This window comes from Convolutriloba macropyga, chromosome 7 (assembly GCF_964194025.1).
Source record: "Convolutriloba macropyga chromosome 7, txConMacr16.3, whole genome shotgun sequence".
Classification (NCBI taxonomy): Eukaryota; Metazoa; Xenacoelomorpha; order Acoela; family Convolutidae; genus Convolutriloba; species Convolutriloba macropyga.
In genome coordinates, this window is record NC_134474.1 from 41,579,666 (window position 1) to 41,600,884 (window position 21,219).

The following is a 21,219-nucleotide window of genomic DNA, read 5'->3' on the forward strand; positions in this document are numbered from 1 at the left end:
TATAGACTGCAGTTTGTCAAATTCCAAAATTATGTAGTCAACTTCTATATTTTGCGGATTCATACAAAATGCAAGAAAACAAATTAGGTTCTGGTCAACTGAACACCGATTACAAAACACTCAACAACTTAATGACTATCTTCACTGCTTTTTCCACGTTTCGTCAACTTTTGCGTTTTGTAGCCCAACAATATCAAAATCAGAGCAAAAAGTCGGAGTAACTCAGACGTGAAACGACTGACTGCTGTAAAACTTGAAGACTGAGCGAAAAGTAAAGCAAACTAAGTTCAAAACGGGTACCTAAGTAACGGCTATTTAATCAGATAACTCCACAGTTCATAAAGGAGAAAGAGTTGAGCCATGCAAGTTGCTTTCAAAATGTTTGAAAAGATGTAAAAAGAAGATTGGGCTGAAAAAAGCCTTCAAAGGTAAAGCAGTAAATAGTTACTTCTTGAGTGACCAAAATATGAGTTACCAAAATATGATTAAATGGCCGTAATTTAGTGTTGAGTTACCAAAATATGAACGAGCGAAGGGATGAGCAGAGTTGGGATCTTCATTGCCGTAAAAACTTTAGCACAAAAAAGCATAGTCGAAAATTACCGGTAATGAAAACTTCACCTTAGTTTTTTAGTGATCAACAAGCAGCATCGGTTTCCAATTGTAGCTTAATCGGATGAGGGACATAGTGGGCTCTACGATTTTGTCTCCACTGCTCCAAATTCAGAAAGCGAGGATAAACATCTGGCAAATTAATATACGGCTCGAGTCCACCGTCAGCAACAAACCTAAATAGAGTTTATGGTAGATAATTATCTTCTAGAGAGAGAGAGAGAGAAAAGAGCAGAGAGACAGACAGAGAGAGAGAGAGAGGTGAGAGAGAGAGGGAGAGAGAGAGAAAAAAACTGAGGCCCGCATGCAATTACTCTGAAACTACCGATTTAATCCCAGAACATTAACCTAAATCACATGGTCGCAGACTTAAGAAAATCATAAAAATGTAGTACACAATCCACAAATGAAATTTGGTTGGGACTGAAACTCGCTAAAATCAGCAGCACTTTATTCGATAACACTACTAATTTTCAAAATTTCGAAGGGATTCTTTTTGTTGAAAAAAAATTACAACAATACTCTGATAAATTCACCTTAGAGTATTTTAAAGACAAATTTAGAAGGCTGGACGAATCGCTGGACTTGCTTAAAAAAACCGGACAGGATGCTCACAATTGACCAACTCACGGCCATGATTCAAAGGAACAGGAAAGGATAAACTGGCGGCTTAGATTTCGAAATCAAATTTTTTCAATATAGCCTGCGGTTTGTCAAATTACAAAATTATGTAGCCAACTTCTATATTTTGCGGAATTATACAAAGAGCACGAAAACATATTAGGTTTTGGTCTACTGAAAATCGATTACGTTAACACTTTACGACTTAAAGACTATGTGCATTTCTTTTTCCACTTTTTGTCACCTTTTGCTTTTTGAAGCCTAAAATATTTTAAAATCTTAGCAAAAAGAGTGACTGAGTCGTGAAATGAGTCACTGCTGTTACAACGAAAAGCCCGAGCGAAAAGTAAAGCAAACTAAGTCAAAACCAGATACCTAAATTACGGCCATTTAATCAGATAGCTCCAGTTTCGAAAAGGAGAAAGAGTTGAGCCATGCAAGTTGTTTTCAAAATGTTTGAAAAGATGTTAAAAGAAGATAGGGCTCAACGAGCAAGGGGATAAGCAGAGTTGGGATCATCATTACGGTAAAACTTTTAACACAAAACAAATGTATCGGCAAAATTTCCTGTAATGAAAACTTCACCTTAGTCTTTTAGTGATCAACAAGCAGCATCGGTTTCCGATTGTAGCTCAATTTGAAGAGGGACATAATGGGATCTACTAGTTTGACTCCACTGCTCCAAATTCAGAAAGCGAGGATAAGGATCTGACAAAATAATATACGGCTCGTGCGAGTCCGCGATTAGCAAAAAACTCAGAGTTTATGGAAGATAATTATCTTCTAGAGACAGAGAGAGAGAAAGAGCAAAGCGAGAGAGAGAGAGAGAGAGAGAGAGAAAGACAGAGAGACAAAACTGAGGCCCGCATATAATTACTTTGAAAACACCAACTTAATCCCAGAATAGTAACCTAAATCACATGGGCTCAGACTTAAGGTGGAGTGTGTACTACAAATTCATAAAATTGTAGTACACAGCACAAATGAATTTTGTTTGGGTCTCATATTCGGTTAAATCAGCAGCACTTCATTCGATAACACAACTAATTTTCAAAATTTCGAAGGGATTCTTTTTGTTGAAAAAAAATTACAACAAAACTGTCTGATAAATTCACCTTAGAGTATTTTAAAGACAAATTTAGAAGGCTGGACGAAACGCTGTACTTGCTGAAAACAGCCGGACAGGAGGCTCAGAAGTGACAAACTCACGGCCATGATTTAAAGGAACAGGAAAAGATAAACTGGCGGCTTAGATTGCAATCGAAATGTTTTCAATAAGGCCTGCCATTTGTCAAATTCAAAAATTAAGTACTCAACTTCTATATTGCCGATTTATACAAAATGCATGAAAACAAATAAGGTTGTGGTCAACTGAACATCGATTACCAAATACTCTACAACTTAGTGACTTATCTGCACTGCTTTTTCCACTTTTCGTCACCTTTTACGTTTTGTAGCCTATCAATATTAAAATCATAGCAAAAAGTTGGAATGACTCAGTCGTGAAATGGCTGACTGCTGTAAAACGTAAAGACTGAGATAAATGTAGAGCAAACTAAGTTAAAAGCGGGTACCTGAATTTCGGCCATTTAATCAGAAAACTCTAGTTTCAAAGAGGAGAAAGTGTTGAGCCATGCAAGTTAATTTTAAATTGTTCGAAAGCATGTGAACGAAGATAGGTCTCAAAAAAGCATTCAAAGAAGATGACGCAGTCAACAGTTACTTCAACTTTATATCTTAAGTGTTGAGTTACCAAAATATGAACGAGCAAGGAAAAGTAGAGTTGGGATCTTCAATACCGTAAAAATTTTGACGCATAATATTGTAGAGGCAAAACTTCCTGTAATGAATGTTTCAACATAGTGATCAACAAGCAGCACCGTTTTCCGATTGTAGCTTACTTCCGAGAGGAACATAATGGGTTCCAAATTTTTTTTCTGCGCTGCTCCAAATTCAGAAAGCGAGGATAGAGATCTCGCAAAATAAGTGAATGGACAAAGAAGCTAAGAAAAAATATATATCAGTCAAGCAATAAATTTGCACCAAAAAGACACACCACTGCAATATTTTCAACAAACTCCGTTTGAAAGCAATTAATTAACATAATCGACTAACGTCGGGCGAACTGCTCTCAAACGACCGGCGACCAGTTGGATTCGTCAGTTGCTAGCCACGTTTTAGTGTGGCTAACTCAGCTTGATTCGACATTTCAACTTTTAGTTTTCTAGCCTTGTTCATAAATAAATCAAATAGGAAACTGATTTTTAAAAATTGCAAAATATTGCACAATTTAAAGTTTCCAGCTTTCGCATTAAAAAATGTTCAAAACCATATTTTCTCTCTGGAGTTTTGTCAATGAGCGCATCGGCAACACTTAAAAAGTTTCGTCTACCAGTACTTATAGTTTAACTCAAATATTCAAAAATTTTGAAAACAATCGCAAACTTTAACAAAGTCTTGCTAAAATTCAAAGACATTTGAATCCTCAATACCATTTCATTGTCTCAAGAGACTATCCAGCATCCCTAATTCAAGCTTTTAATATTTTCACTGGCTCATAAAGATCCATAAACGTGGAACATAATAATTTTTCAAAAAAATGTAAAAAAAATAAATTTTATCAAAAAGTCAGAAAGCGAGGATAAGGATCTGACAAAATAATATACGGCTCGTGCGAGTCCGCAATAAGCAAAAAAGTTTATGGAAGATCATTATCTTCTAGAGAGAGAGAAAGAGACAGAGAGAAACTGAGGCCAGCATGCAATTGATTTGAAAATACCGATTTAATCCCGGAACAGTAACCTATATCACATGGGCACAGACTTAAAAAATTCATAAAACTGAAAAAAATGTTTGGGACACAAAATTGATTAAATCAGCAGCACTTTATTCGATAACACAATTGATTTTTAAAATTTCGAAGGGATTCTATTTGTCGAAAAAAACAACACAACAGTACCCTGATAAATTCACCTAAGAGTATTTTAAAGACAAATTTAGAAGGCTGAACCAATCGCTGTAATTGCCAAAAAAGAGCCAGACAGGATGCCCATATATGACCAACTCACGGCCATGACTCAAAAGAACAGGAAAGGATAAATTTTTCAATATAGCCTGTAGTTTGTCAAATTCCAAAAATAGGTAGTCAACTTCTGTTATTTTGGCGGATTTAAACAAAATGCACAAAAACAAATTAGGTTTTGGTCTACTGAAAATCGATTACGTTAACACTTTACGACTTAAAGACTATGTGCATTTCTTTTCGATTACGAAAGACTCTACAACTCAATGACTTAACTGCACTGCTTTTTCCACGTTTCGTCACCTTTTGCGTTTTAGCCTATCAATATTAAAATCATAGCAAGAAATCGGAGTAACTCAGTCGTGAAATGGCTGACTGCTGTAAAACGTAAATTCCAAAAATAGGTAGTCAACTTCTGTTATTTTGGCGGATTTAAACAAAATGCACAAAAACAAATTAGGTTTTGGTCTACTGAAAATCGATTACGTTAACACTTTACGACTTAAAGACTATGTGCATTTCTTTTTCCACTTTTTGTCACCAAAATAATTAAAATCTTAGCAAAAAGAGTAACTAAGTCGTGAAATGAATCACTGCTTTTACAACGTAAAGCCCGAGCGAAAACTAAAGCAAATTAAGTCAAAATCAGGTACCTAAATTACGGCCATTTAATAAGATAGCTTCAGTTTCGAAAAGGAGAAAGAGTTGAGCCATGCAAGTTGTTTTCAAAATGTTTGAAAAGATGTAAGAAGATGGGGCTCAAAAAAATCTTCAAAGATGAAGCAGTAAATAGTTACTTCAAGTTTGAAGCTAAGTGTCGAGTTACCAAAATATGAACGAGCAAGGAAAAGTAGAGTTGGGATCTTCAATACCGTAAAAATTTTGACGCATAATATTGTAGAGGCAAAATTTCCTGTAATGAATGTTTCAACATAGTGATCAACAAGCAGCACCGTTTTCCGATTGTTGCTTACTTCCGAGAGGAATATAATGGGTTCCAAAATTTTTTTCTGCGCTGCTCCAAATTCAGAAAGCGAGGATAGAGATCTCGCAAAATAAGTGAACGGACAAAGAAGCTAAGAAAATATATATATCAGTCAAGCAATAAATTTGCACCAAAAAGACACACCACTGCAATATTTTCAACAAACTCCGTTTGAAAGCAATTAATTAACATAATCGACTAACGTCGGGCGAACTGCTCTCAAACGACCGGCGACCGGTTGGATTCGTCAGTTGCTAGCCACGTTTTAGTGTGGCTAACTTAGCTTGATTCGACATTTCAACTTTTAGTTTTCTAGCCTTGTTCATAAATAAATCAAATAGGAAACTGATTTTTAAAAATTGCAAAATATTGCACAATTTAAAGTTTCCAGCTTTCGCATTAAAAAATGATCAAAACCATATTTTCTCTCTGGAGTTTTGTCAATGAGCGCATCGGCAACACTTAAAAAGTTTCGTCTACCAGTACTTATAGTTTAACTCAAATATTCAAAAATTTTGAAAACAATCGCAAACTTTAACAAAATCTTGCTAAAATTCAAAGACATTTGAATCCTCAAAACCATTTCATTGTCTCAAGAGACTATCCAGCATCCCTAATTCAAGCTTTTAATATTTTCACTGGCTCATAAAGATCCATAAACGTGGAACATAATAATTTTTCAAAAAATTGTAAAAAAAATAAATTTTATCAAAAAGTCAGAAAGCGAGGATAAGGATCTGACAAAATAATATACGGCTCGTGCGAGTCCGCAATAAGCAAAAAAGTTTATGGAAGATCATTATCTTCTAGAGAGAGAGAAAGAGATAGAGAGAAACTGAGGCCAGCATGCAATTACTTTGAAAATACCGATTTAATCCCGGAACAGTAACCTATATCACATGGGCACAGACTTAAAAAATTCATAAAACTGAAAAAAATGTTTGGGACACAAAATTGGTTAAATCAGCAGCACTTTATTCGATAACACAATTAATTTTTAAAATTTCGAAGGGATTCTATTTGTCGAAAAAAACAACACAACAGTACCCTGATAAATTCACCTAAGAGTATTTTAAAGACAAATTTAGAAGGCTGAACCAATCGCTGTAATTGCCAAAAAAGAGCCAGAAAGGATGCCCATATATGACCAACTCACGGCCATGATTCAAAAGAACAGGAAAGGATAAATTTTTCAATATAGCCTGTAGTTTGTCAAATTCCAAAAATAGGTAGTCAACTTCTGTTATTTTGGCGGATTTAAACAAAATGCACAAAAACAAATTAGGTTTTGGTCTACTGAAAATCGATTACGTTAACACTTTACGACTTAAAGACTATGTGCATTTCTTTTCGATTACGAAAGACTCTACAACTCAATGACTTAACTGCACTGCTTTTTCCACGTTTCGTCACCTTTTGCGTTTTAGCCTATCAATATTAAAATCATAGCAAGAAATCGGAGTAACTCAGTCGTGAAATGGCTGACTGCTGTAAAACGTAAATTCCAAAAATAGGTAGTCAACTTCTGTTATTTTGGCGGATTTAAACAAAATGCACAAAAACAAATTAGGTTTTGGTCTACTGAAAATCGATTACGTTAACACTTTACGACTTAAGGACTATGTGCATTTCTTTTTCCACTTTTTGTCACCAAAATAATTAAAATCTTAGCAAAAAGAGTAACTAAGTCGTGAAATGAATCACTGCTTTTACAACGTAAAGCCCGAGCGAAAACTAAAGCAAATTAAGTCAAAATCAGGTACCTAAATTACGGCCATTTAATAAGATAGCTTCAGTTTCGAAAAGGAGAAAGAGTTGAGCCATGCAAGTTGTTTTCAAAATGTTTGAAAAGATGTAAGAAGATGGGGCTCAAAAAAATCTTCAAAGATGAAGCAGTAAATAGTTACTTCAAGTTTGAAGCTAAGTGTCGAGTTACCAAAATATAAACGAGCAAGGGGATAAGCAGAGTTGGGATCTTCATTACCGTAAAAATTTTTACACAAAAAATGCATAGGCAAAAACTTCCTGTAATGAAAACTTCACCTTAGTTTTTTAGTGATCAACAGGGAGAATCGGTTTCCGATTGTAGCTTAACTTGAATAGGGACATAATGGGCTAAACCATTTTGTCACTACTACTCCAAATTCAGAAAGCGAGGATAAGGATCTGACAAAATAATATACGGCTCGTGCGAGTCCGCGATTAGCAAAAAACTCAGAGTTTATGGAAGATAATCATCTTCGAGAGAGAGAGAGAAAAAAAGAGCAAATAGAGAGAGAGAGAGAGCAGAGAGAGAGAGAGAGCAGAGAGAGAGAGAGAGAGAGAGAGAGAGAGAGGGAGAGAGGGAGAGAGAGAGTGAGAGAGAGAAAGAGACCGAGAGAGAAAACTGAGGCCCGCATGCAATTACTTTGAAAACACCAACTTAATCCCAGAATAGTAATCTAAATCACATGGGGACAGACTTAAAAAACTCATAAAATTGTAGTACACACTCCACAAAAGAGTTTTGTTTGGGTCTCATATTCGGTTAAATCGGCAGCACTTTATTCGATAACACAACTAATTTTCAAAATTTCGAAGGGATTCTTTTTGTTGAAAAAAAATTACAACAATTCTCTTATAAATTCACCTTAGATTATTTTAAAGACAAATTTAGAAGGCTGGACGAAACGCTGTACTTGCTGAAAAAAAGCCGGACTGGATGCTCACAATTGACCAACTCACGGCCATGATTTAAAGGAACAGGAAAGATAAACTGGCGGCTTAGATTGCAGTCGAAATGTTTTCAATAAAGCCTGCCATTTGTCAAATTCAAAAATTAAGTACTCAACTTCTATATTGCCGATTTATACAAAATGCATGAAAACAAATAAGGTTTTGGTCAACTGAACATCGATTACGAAAGACTCTACAACTCAATGACTTATCTGCACTGCTTTTTCCAAGTTTCCTCACCTTTTGCGTTTTAGCCTATCAATATTAAAATCATAGCAAGAAGTCGGAATGACTCAGTCGTGAAATCGCGGACTGCTGTAAAACGTAAAGACTGAGAGAAATGTAGAGCAAACTAAGTTCAAAGCGGGTACCTAAATTTCTGCCATTTAATCAGATAACTGCAGTTTCAAAGAGGAGAAAGTGTTGAGCCATGCAAGTTGTTTTTAAATTGTTCGAAAGGATGCGAAAGAAGATAGGTCTCAAAAAAGCATTCAAAGAAGATGACGCAGTCAACAGTTACTTCAACTTTATATCTTAAGTGTTGAGTTACCAGAATACGAACGATCAAGGGAAAGTAGAGTTGGGATCTTCATTACCGTAAAAATTTTGACACAATAATGTAGAGGCAAAATTTCCTGTAATGAATGTTTCAACAGAGTTCTTTAGTGATCAACAAGCAGCACCGTTTTACGATTGTAGCTTGCTTCTGAGAGGGACATAATGGGTTCCAACATTTTTTCTGCGCTGCTCCAAATTCAGAACGCGAGGATAAAGATCTCGCAAAATTAGTGAACGGACAAAGAAGCAAAAATAAAAAAAATTATACCAGTCAGGCAATAAAATTGCACTAAAAATAAACACCACTGCAATTTTTTCAACAAACTCCGTTTGAAAGCAATTAATAAACATAATTGACTAACAACGGGCGAATTGCTCTCAAACAACCGTCGAGCGGTTGGATTGCTAGCCACGTTTTAGTGGGACTAGCTTTAGCTTGATTCGACATTTCAACTTTTAGTTTTCTAGCCTTGTTCGTAAATAAATCAAAGTTTCGTCTACCAGTAATTATCGTTTAACTCAAATATTCAAAAATTTTGAAAACCATTACAAACTTTAACAAAATCATGCTAAAATTCAAAGTCATTTGAATCCTGAAAACCATTTCATTGTCTCAAGAGACTATCCAGTATCCCCATTTCAAGCTTTTAATATTTTCACTGGCTCATAAAGATCCATAAACGTGGAACATAAAACTTTTTTGAAAACTTGTTAAATTTTATTAAAAAATTGCTTCAGCTGGATTTATAAAAATATTGACATCCATTCCATTAACTCGAGAAACTATGCAACAGGTTATTATCAAATGTTGGTGGAGGTCTCCAGGCCCTGGTGCCAGAAAAATATTCAAAAAGATTCAAAAAAGCAAATAATTTAAAAACACTGCTTAAATTCGTGATATAAAAATCTTGAAGAACATTCCATTCCACCTAGAAACTATGCAGTAACCTACTATCAAACCCTAGCGGACGTTATGTGTCTCTTGAGGCTGGAAAAAACTAAAAAACAAAAAAAACTTATAAAATACAAAAAAGTTAAAAAAATTATTTAAAAAATATTAACATTTGTAATATTTAATAGTTAAAAACATCCATGGCAATGAAATTTTTTCCAGTAACATATTATCAAGCCCTAAACGAGGTTTTCTGACCCCTGAGGCTGAAATAACCTGAGTAATGACAATAAAAGTCAAAAAATTGAAAAACTCTCGTTTTGTCAAAAAAAGCTAAAATTCGAGAGGTTAAAATCTCGAAATCAATCCACTACCACTAGAAACTATGCGGTTAACTAAAAAATTGTAGAGGAGGTTCCTCGACACCTAGCAAGGATAAAACTTGACAAAAATAAATGACAAAAAAAGCTTTCAAAGAAAAATTTTGAAGGCTGGGCCGAATCGCTGTAATTGCTGAAACAGAGCCGGACAGGATGCTCACAATTTACCAACTCACGGCCATGATTTAAACGCACAGCAAAAGATAAACTCGCAGCTTAGATTGCAATTAAAAGGTTTTTCAGTAAAGCCTGCAATTTGTCAACTTCAAAAATTATGTCAACTTCTATTTTGCGCATTTATACACAATGCATTGACAAAAATTAGGTTTAGTTCGACTGAACACCGATTACGAAACATTACGCAACATTACGATTTAATAACTTATCTGCACTGCTTTTTCCTTTTTTCGTCACCTTTTGCGTTTTATAGCCCAACAATATTAAAATCATAGCAAGAAATCGGAGTAACTCAGACGTGAAACGACTGACTGCTGTAAAACGTGAAGACTGAGCGCAATGTTAAGCAAACTAAATTCAAAATGGGTACCTAAATTAGGGCTCTTTAATCATAACTCCACAGTTTCAAAGAGGAGAAAGTGTTGAGCCATGCAAGCTGTTATTAAATTGTTTGAAAGGATGTGATAAGTCTCAAAAAAGATAGGTTTCAAAAAAGCATTCAAAGAAGATGACGCAGTCAACAGTTACTTCAACTCTAAATCTTAAGTGTTGAGTTACCAAAATACCAACGAGCAACGGGAAAGTAGAGTTCCGATCTTCATTACCGTGAAAATTTTGACACAACCTTGTAGAGGCAAAATTTCCTGTAATGAATGTTTCAACATAGAGTTCTTTAGTGATCAACAAGCAGCATCGTTTTCCAATTGTAGAGTTTTGTCAATTAGCCCATCGGCAAGACTTAAAAAGTTTCGTCTACCAGTAATTATTGTTTAACTCAGATATTCAACAATTTTGAAAACAATCGCAAACTTTAACAAAATCTTGCTAAAATGCAGACATTTGAATCCTCAACACCATTTCATTGTCTCAAGAGACTATCCAGTATCCCTATTTCAAGCTTTTGATAGTTTCACTGGCTCAGAAACATCCATAAACTTGGAACATAATAATTTTTCAAAAAATTGTAAAAAAAATAAATTTTATCAAAAAGTCAGAACTCGGCTCGTGTGAGTCCACGATTAGCAAACAACTCAGAGTTTATGGAAGATAATTATCTTCTAGAGAGAGAAAAAAGAGCAAAGAGAGAGAGAGAGAGAGAGAGAGAGAGATAGAGAAGATAGAGAGAGAGAGAGAGAGAGAGAGAGAGAGAAAGAGACAGAGAGAAACTGAGGCCAGCATGCAATTACTTTGAAAATACCGATTTTTTCCCAGAATAGTAACCTAAATCACATGGGCACAGACTTAAGAAATTCATACAAATGTTATACACATTCAACAAATGAATTTTGTTTGGGTCTCATATTCGGTTAAATTAGCAGCACTTTATTCGATAGCACAAATAATTTTCAAAATTTCGAAGGCCTTTTTTACAAAAAACATTACAACAATACCCCGATGAATTCACTTTAGAGTATTTTGTAGACAAATTGAGAAGGCTGGACCAATCGCTGTAATTGCTGAAAAAGAGCCAGACAGGATGCCCACATATGACCAACTCACGGCCATGATTCAAAGGAACAGGAAAGGACAAAATGGTGGCTTAAATTTTGAAAACGAAAGTTTTTCAATATAGCCTGTAGTTTGTCAAATTCCAAAATTAGGTAGTCAACTTCTACATTTTGCGGATTTAGACAAAATTCACAAAAACAAATTAGGTTTTGGTCTACTGAACACCGATTACGTTAACACTTTACGACTTAAAGGATATGTGCATTTCTTTTGCCACTTTTTGTCACCTTTTGCTTTTTGGAGCCTAAAATAATTAAAATCTTAAAGTGACAAATACCCTGAAAAATTACCGTGACAAATTCACCTTAGAGTATTTCAAAGAAAAATTTTGAAGGCTGGACCGAATCGCTGTAATTGCTGAAACAGAGCCGGACAGGATGCTCACAATTGACCAACTCACGGCCATGATTTAAAGGAACAGGAAAAGATAAACTGGCGGCTTAGATTGCAGTCGAAATGTTTTCAATAAAGCCTGCCATTTGTCAAATTCAAAAATTAAGTACTCAACTTCTATATTGCCGATTTATACAAAATGCATGAAAACAAGGTTTTGGTCAACTGAACATCGATTACGAAAGACTCTACAACTCAATGACTTATCTGCACTGCTTTTTCCACGTTTCCTCACCTTTTGCGTTTTAGCCTATCAATATTAAAATCATAGCAAGAAGTCGGAATGACTCAGTCGTGAAATCGCGGACTGCTGTAAAACGTAAAGACTGAGAGAAACGTAGAGCAAACTAAGTTCAAAGCGGGTACCTAAATTTCTGCCATTTAATCAGATAACTGCAGTTTGAAAGAGGAGAAAGTGTTGAGCCATGCAAGTTGTTTTTAAATTGTTCGAAAGGATGTGAAAGAAGATAGGTCTCAAAAAAGCATTCAAAGAAGATGACGCAGTCAACAGTTACTTCAACTTTATATCTTAAGTGTTGAGTTACCAGAATACGAACGATCAAGGGAAAGTAGAGTTGGGATCTTCATTACCGTAAAAATTTTGACACAATAATGTAGAGGCAAAATTTCCTGTAATGAATGTTTCAACATAGTTCTTTAGTGATCAAAAAGCAGCACCGTTTTCCGATTGTAGCTTACTTCTGAGAGGGACATAATGGGTTCCAACATTTTTTTCTGCGCTGCTCCAAATTCAGAAAGCGAGGATAGAGATCTCGCCAAATAAATGAACGGACAAAGAAACAAAAATAAAAAAATTATATCAGTCAAGCAAAAAAATTGCACTAAAAATAAACACCACTGCAATTTCAACAAACTTCGTTTGAAAGCAATTAATTAACATAATTGACAAACGTCGGGCGAATTGCTCTCAAACAACCGGCGAGCGGTTGGATTCGTCAATTGCTAGCCACGTTTTAGTGGGACTAGCTTTAGCTTGATTCGACATTTCAACTTTTACTTTTCTAGCCTTGTTCGTAAATAAATCAAAGTTTCGTCTACCAGAAATTATCGTTTAACTCAAATATTCAAAAATTTTGAAAACCATCACAAACTTTAACAAAATCATGCTAAAATTCAAAGTCATTTGAATCCTGAAAACCATTTCATTGTCTCAAGAGACTATCCAGTATCCCCATTTCAAGCTTTTAATATTTTCACTGGCTCATAAAGATCCATAAACGTGGAACATAAAACTTTTTTGAAAACTTGTTAAATTTTATTAAAAAATTGCTTCAGCTGGATTTATAAAAATATTGACATCCATTCCATTAACTCGAGAAACTATGCAACAGGTTATTATCAAATGTTGGTGGAGGTCTCCAGGCCCTGGTGCCAGAAAAATATTCAAAAAGATTCAAAAAAGCAAATAATTTAAAAACACTGCTTAAATTCGTGATATAAAAATCTTGAAGAACATTCCATTCCACCTAGAAACTATGCAGTAACCTACTATCAAACCCTAGCGGACGTTATGTGTCTCTTGAGGCTGGAAAAAACTAAAAAACAAAAAAAAACTTATAAAATACAAAAAAGTTAAAAAAATTATTTAAAAAATATTAACATTTGTAATATTTAATAGTTAAAAACATCCATGGCAATGAAATTTTTTCCAGTAACTTATTATCAAGCCCTAAACGAGGTTTTCTGACCCCTGAGGCTGAAATAACCTGAGTAATGACAATAAAAGTCAAAAAATTGAAAAACTCTCGTTTTGTCAAAAAAAGCTAAAATTCGAGAGGTTAAAATCTCGAAATCAATCCACTACCACTAGAAACTATGCGGTTAACTAAAAAATTGTAGAGGAGGTTCCTCGACACCTAGCAAGGATAAAACTTGACAAAAATAAATGACAAAAAAAGCTTTCAAAGAAAAATTTTGAAGGCTGGGCCGAATCGCTGTAATTGCTGAAACAGAGCCGGACAGGATGCTCACAATTTACCAACTCACGGCCATGATTTAAACGCACAGCAAAAGATAAACTCGCAGCTTAGATTGCAATTAAAAGGTTTTTCAGTAAAGCCTGCAATTTGTCAACTTCAAAAATTATGTCAACTTCTATTTTGCGCATTTATACACAATGCATTGACAAAAATTAGGTTTAGTTCGACTGAACACCGATTACGAAACATTACGCAACATTACGATTTAATAACTTATCTGCACTGCTTTTTCCTTTTTTCGTCACCTTTTGCGTTTTATAGCCCAACAATATTAAAATCATAGCAAGAAATCGGAGTAACTCAGACGTGAAACGACTGACTGCTGTAAAACGTGAAGACTGAGCGCAATGTTAAGCAAACTAAATTCAAAATGGGTACCTAAATTAGGGCTCTTTAATCATAACTCCACAGTTTCAAAGAGGAGAAAGTGTTGAGCCATGCAAGCTGTTATTAAATTGTTTGAAAGGATGTGATAAGTCTCAAAAAAGATAGGTTTCAAAAAAGCATTCAAAGAAGATGACGCAGTCAACAGTTACTTCAACTCTAAATCTTAAGTGTTGAGTTACCGAAATAGGAACGAGCAACGGGAAAGTAGAGTTGCGATCTTCATTACCGTGAAAATTTTGACACAACCTTGTAGAGGCCCCTCCAAATTCAGAAAGCTAAGATAAAGATCTGGCATATACGGCTCGCGCAAGTCCGCGATTAGCAAAAAACTTTATGGTGCATAACTATCTTCTAGAGGGAGAGAGACAAAACATAGCAGAGAGAGAGAGAGAGAGAGAGAGAGAGAGAAAGAGGAGCCAGAGAGAGAGAGAGAGAGAGAGAGAGAGAGAGAGAGAGAGAGAGAGAGAAAGAGATGGAGGGAGAGAGAAAGAGACAGAGAAAACTGAGGCCCGCATGCTTTTACTCTGAAACTACAAATTTAATCCCAGAAAATTCACCTAAATCACATTGGCACAGACTTAAGAACTTCATAAAAAAGTAGTACACTTTGCACAAATGAATTTTGCTTGGGTTATATTCTGTTAAATCAGCAGCACTTTATTCGATAACTAATTCTCAGAAACTTTGAAAACAACCGCAAACTTGAACAAAATCTTGCTAATATTCAAAGACATTTATATCTTCAAAACCATTTCACTGTCTCATGAGACTATCCAGTATTCGGATTTCAAACTCTTAATAGTTTCACTGGCTCATAAAGATCAATAAACTTGACACAACAATTTTCCAATTTAAAATTTATCAAAAAATTGCTTCAGCTGGATTCAATAAAATATTGATAACCATTCCATTAACACGAGAAACTATGCAACAGCCTATTATCAGACGTTGGAGGAGGTCTCTAGGACACGACTGCCCGGAAAACTTCAAAAAGATTCAAAAAACTTAAAATTGCAAATTATTTTAAAACTCTGCTTAAATTCGTGATATAAGCTTAAACATTCCATTACATCTATAAGTTATGAAGTAACCTATTATCAAACCTTAGAGGAGGTTATGTGGCTCTTGAGGCTGGAAAACCTACAAAATGCCAAAACAAAATTCAAAAAACCTTGAAAAGAACTGCAAATTTTTTTAAAACATTAAAATGTGTAATATTAAATAGTTAAAAACTAATCCATGGCCATAAAAAGTTTTCCAGTATCTTCTTATCAAACCCTAACGAGAGTTTTTTGACCCATGAGGCTGAAAAAACTTGAGTAATAACAATATATGTCAAAAAAACTGAAATTCACGTTTTGTCAAAAAAAATTGCAAAAATTCGAGATGTTAAAATCAATCCACTACCACTAGAAACTAAGCAGTTACCTATCAAACTGTAGAGGAGGTTCCTTGACACCTAGGCCTGATAAAACTCAAAAATTACTAAAATTTGATAAAACTCAAAAATGACAAAGCTTGAAAAAAAATTGTAAAAGTTAGAATAAATTTGCGTGTTTTTATCGAGCAGTTGTTCGTCAGTAGCTAGCCACGGGGGAGGTGCACCGGGGATGATTGGGGCAACAGGGGGGCGGGCCAACACTGGGGGTGTCTTCAATCTCTAAGAACCGCCCTTCACACGATAAGTATAAGTCTCCAAAAGAGTTTGAGCTGAAAAAGAACTGAAAGGCTAAGAGCACCTAATGCCCACTGGGCGTTACCTGTTTTTGAGGACGAAAAGTCAAATGGGTCAGACGAAAAATAAGGTCAAGCGAAAAATCGCATAAAAAAGACCGACAGGACTAATATAATTGCTACAAACTTTGTTTGAGAGCAACTAATAACAATCAAAGCATTCCGAGGAACAGAAATCATGCCTTAATTTTCCTTAGGTTCGTTAGAAAAACTTAAATGAAAGAAGTTTGAAAAATGTTAACCACCCTTTTGTTTCTGTCGCGGAAAAGCAAAGAATTCAAACACATTTTGATTACGAACAAATTTCCAGAGAATAAATCCACAGAAAAACTTGGAGACACCCAAAATATCGCGTCAAGATAACTGCGGTCGCGACATTCAAGTACGCCAAATAATTTAGAAAAGGCTATCAATTAAAATTTTCAGCATAAACTGTACAAAAACTTCACTATATTATTGCTAAATGAAAGCCGGGCTCATAGATGATTTCTGCTAAATATGCAAATTTTAGGCTAATTATTACAAACCATCAAAAATAAGTTTGATTATTCTGATCCATCCAAACAGTATGTCTTACATTGTCATAGAAAGTGAGAGAAAATAGGCTGATACGAGTGTTTAAATTCAAATTCACATTAAACAAACCCAACATTTCAGCTCATATTAATCTCATCAACTCTAACGACTAAGCAATCGAGAGCACCGAAATGATCATCATCATCATGAGGAGGAGAGACCACAGCTCAATACTCGGGTTTCTTTCTGAAACTTGAACCCTCGACCAATCGCGCCTTTCCCCCAGTCGGCTGACACAGGACTGTTTGGCACCCCGCGCAGAGCACCACAGTTTGAGCGTGACTGAAGATAGTGGTGATGTTGAAACAGCCAGGGCATTTTACATCCATGAAAAATGAGTTGGGTTTTGGAACAATTCTCTTTCGTTTGTGGCGACCTTCGTCAAGTTTCTTATCCAGCAAATCGTAAGCCAGAGGAGCCATGTTGTGGATTAAATATCAGTTAATTTGCAGTTAAAAATTCAATCAGATCTGCAACACAAAAACTAAATTAACCAGTTCTCAAAATTCTTTAAATTAATAGAGGGAGTTTCAGTTATTGTCAACAATATACCTTGCCTAGTTATTTACTTTATTTTTATAGTAGACCGTGTCTCTATTTTGATTACATTTCTAATTTTAGAAATGACGTCACATCGCCTGTACGTCACTGATTCAAAAATAGTAGCTCATTCTCTATCGCTAAGCTTGTATCAATCAACATAATGTATCAGACATAATCCAAGCCGTAGGCGGTTTTCCAATTTAAGCTTTTCCAATATCACACAGTTGCTTGTTTTCCTCCTTCAAATAAATACGCGTTTATCTCCCGTCCCCATAAGAGAAAGGCATTAATTGCAAAAACACAAGCACATCAAAGCAAAGCTATCCGCCATGATCAAAGGTATTGAAAATACATCAAAAAATTGAAAGCTGACCATAAAACGAAGCCAAGCCGTCTAGACATTTAACATTGTTTGATGTGATGCCAGTCATTTTTCAATCCATGTCACTGGCCACACCTAAAAAATTTGAACCTTGGCCATATTAGGACTGGTTAATACAAACAGCCAAAATGCAACACAATGACCACAATCACATGCTCTGTGCGCAATTCACGAACTGGATTACTCAAAGCTGTCTGCCATAAGCTTAAATAGCCAATTGAAACAGAACGGTGAAACACGTATGATTTTTAAGAAACAGCTGAAATCTCTCAAAAAGTGAACTGAACATGGAAAAGATTTCAAACGTTACTTGAGTTTGAAACAGTAAAGGTTTAAAATTTGACAATTCAAACGTTAATTGAAGTTTCAGCAGTCTGCTTCATATTTTTTACATTTGCTAGTTTTGAAAGAAAAAGAATTGATCAGCTCTAAAAGATCAAGGATTATAAACAAAACAGACTAAAGTCCGAAAAATTGCTCTCGAACTAGTGGGAGCGTGTTCAAGGTCAAAAGAACTTTCAAGGTCTCAACAAAATTGTAACCAAGAATTACCACGTGCCCTAACAAAGTCACAAGAATTGTAACTTTCACAACAACAAGTTTGTTTCCGTTTGGATTCAAAAAAGCTTTACATAAGCGAAAAAAGCGTTGAAGCAGAGCTTCATTAGTAATCGAATATATCGAAATGAACTTGTATTCATTTCCGGTCCGCCGAACAAAATCATAGGATATACCTTAGAATTAGAGTGAGCAAACGCACGCGGGTTAGGAACAGCTCACATTAGACACTAGATTCTCTATCGGGGGAGGTACATAAGACTAAGATAGGCTAAGTTGGGGTATCAAAAATAAGCTAACCACAAAAAAAAGCGGACAACCACTAGATAACCATCCCCCTCAGTTCATTTAAGTCGATTAACTTAAATTTACTGACAGGTTGATTAACCTGGGTCCCGGAACAAGAGTTATCTAGTGGGGGAACAAATATATGCCAAGTTTTTTTTGAGTCAATTTTTTTGAAAACCAAGGAGGGCGAAACCTTCAAACTAGGTAGCATTAATCGTCCTCTCTGCGGTTCTAAGACTAAGTGTAACGTTTTTGTGTGTTTTTCGGTTGTCTTATTGGTCGGGGGAGAGATAGTGGGGATTTTTTGGGTTTTTCTTTTGTTTACATCTAGCAACAACCATCCTAATCAAAGACACCCAAACCAAAGACCGACACAGCAAAGAAAAAGACACAGCAAAGACAGAGACACAGCAAAGACAGAGACACAGCAAAGACAGAGACACAGCAAAGACCAACACAGCAAAGGCAGCGAGACAGCAAAGAAAAAGCAACCAATTAATCACCAAAGCCACAGACAAACAACAAAGCACCAAATAAAAGTCTTCAACAATGACAGAAAATCTCGAGAGATTGAAAAAGTCAAGAACAGCCCACCGCACCGTTGCAACCAGATTAAACAACGAAGCCAAAACATTTACAGATAGACCTGGACAAAATGTCAGCGAAGAGCAGCTCATACGACTTGAACAAATCTCGACATTGTTGACGAAAAAACAGTTGTACCTGTCAGTTATGAATCAGGAAGTTCAAAACCTGATCGATGATACCGACAGACTCGACGAAGAAATCGAAGAATCGGAAGATTACGACGACAAGATAGGACAACATGTTGACCTTATCAACCGCTTTGTCATGTACAAAAGAACCCCAGCCAGAAATTCAACACCACTATTAGTAACTGGAACGGCCATCACCAATGTGAAACTGCCCACGCTGGAATTGCCAACTCTTTGTGGAGACTACAAGGTATGGACGTCCTTCTTCGACCAGTTCAATGGAGCAGTGACAAGCAACAGCCAGATAACAGAGAGTCAAAAGTTGCAGTATCTAAAAACATCAGTGAAAGGAGATGTCGCAAAGCTTTTGACCTCTCTCCAAATCACAGACGCAAACTTCAGTACAGCATGCGACATCCTGAGGAACAGATACGACAACAAACGTCTGATTTTACGAGCCCATGTTCACGCAATAGTTTCAGAAACCGGTAACTAAGGAAAACCCAAAGGCACTTCGAAATTTCTTGGAGACATTGGAAGAACACAGATTAGCGCTCAGCAACCATGGAACCCCGTGGACGATCAGGATATCTTTTTTGTGTACCTCATTGCAGAGAAATTGCCCGCCGAAACGAGAAAATGTTGGGAAATTTCATCACCAGGAAGAAATCCCAAACGCTATCTTGATATCAAAAACTTCGTGGAAGAAAGAACACGCGCCCTTGAAGCAGCCACACAGCAGTCAGCATCAGCCATCAACAAGAAGCCCACAAGCGGCCCACAACTTCGAAGATTCCATTCACATATAGCCAAATTAGCGACTACAACGTGTGAATGTTGCGACGAAAACCTCAAAATTAATCAATGCCAAAGTTTCAAAGCACTTTCAGCAAAGGACCGAGCTCAGTTGATCAAGACCAAAGAACTTTGCTTCAATTGCCTGCGCCCTGGATATCCAAGTGAACAATGCAACGGTTCAACTTGTAAGAAATGCAAACGAAAGCACAACAGTCTTTTGCATTTGGAAGCCAATAACAACTCGAACAACTGCAACAGCGCCAACGGTTACAACTAGCAGTACGTCACCACAAGAAGCAAGCAATCAAGCACCAAAAACAGTCAACAAAAGCAAAGAAAAATTGACAGCCGCAGCACAGTCGCAGAATGAAGCAGAAGAGGAAGTATTTTTTCCCACCGCAATCGTTTCAGTTGACAACAACGGAAAAACAACTGATATCAGAGCCATTCTAGACTCAGGATTCCAAAGCAACCTCATCAAGGAAGATGCAGTACATCGCCTTGGATTGAGCAGAGAAAACCAACGGACGAGTTTTTGGACTCAGAGTTCAAGAAGTCAACAACAGCAAAGGATCAGTAAACTTGATTCTGAAAACGAAGGCTGAAGACTTCATCAGCATCAGAGCAACTGTCTTAGCAAAATTGAGAGTACTCATCTTCAGTCTTTTTTCATTTATTCTGAACCAGACAATTTACAGATTGAAGAGATTCCGACAGCAACACAGTGGACATCAGAAGAACAGAAATGCGAAGATCACTTCAAAAGTACCACCCGGCGCAACTCAAGAGGAACGATTTGTTGTGAAACTTCCTTTCAAAGAAGACGCCAAACCCCTGGGTGACTCGTGCCAACAAGCGAAAAGAAGACTACGGAGCCTCATCTTCCGACTGGAGAAACAGCCAGATATATACACAGGTTAGTCAGTTCAATCAGGAATGCATTCAACTTGGACACATGGAAGAAGTTCCCAGAAATGAAATTCATATGCCCGCAATAAACTGCTTCTACTTGCCACATCATTGTGTCATTAAAGACGCCAGCAGCACAACCAAACTCAGAGTCGTATTCGATGCCTCAGCTAAGTCAGCCAGCGGAGTATCTTTAAACGACCGTCTCATGGTTGGACCTCAACTTCATAAGGATCTGTTTGGAATTTTGATTAGTTTTCGGTTTCATCAAGTAACACTTTCTGCCGACATTGCCAAGATGTACCGACAAGTTCAACCTGACGAAGAAGACAAGGATTTTCACAGGGTTTTCCGGAAAAATCAAAATGACACAGAACTGAAAACATACAGAATGACAAGAGTGACCTATGGAATAGCATCATCTTCGTACCACTCAATTAGACCCCTCAAAGCCTTAACAGACA

At 36.3% G+C, this 21,219-nt stretch overlaps 1 protein-coding gene across 1 annotated transcript; it reads right to left on the bottom strand.

Annotated features, from left to right (window-relative positions):
• Positions 1 to 16,586: 16,586 nt before the first annotated feature.
• On the bottom strand, positions 16,587 to 17,122 carry LOC142342873 (small ribosomal subunit protein eS27-like). The gene has a single exon (XM_075394510.1). It carries the CDS (start codon positions 16,981 to 16,983, stop codon positions 16,729 to 16,731), a length of 255 nt encoding a protein of 84 aa, XP_075250625.1. The 5' UTR covers positions 16,984 to 17,122; the 3' UTR covers positions 16,587 to 16,728.
• Between the last annotated feature and the right edge of the window lie 4,097 nt (positions 17,123 to 21,219).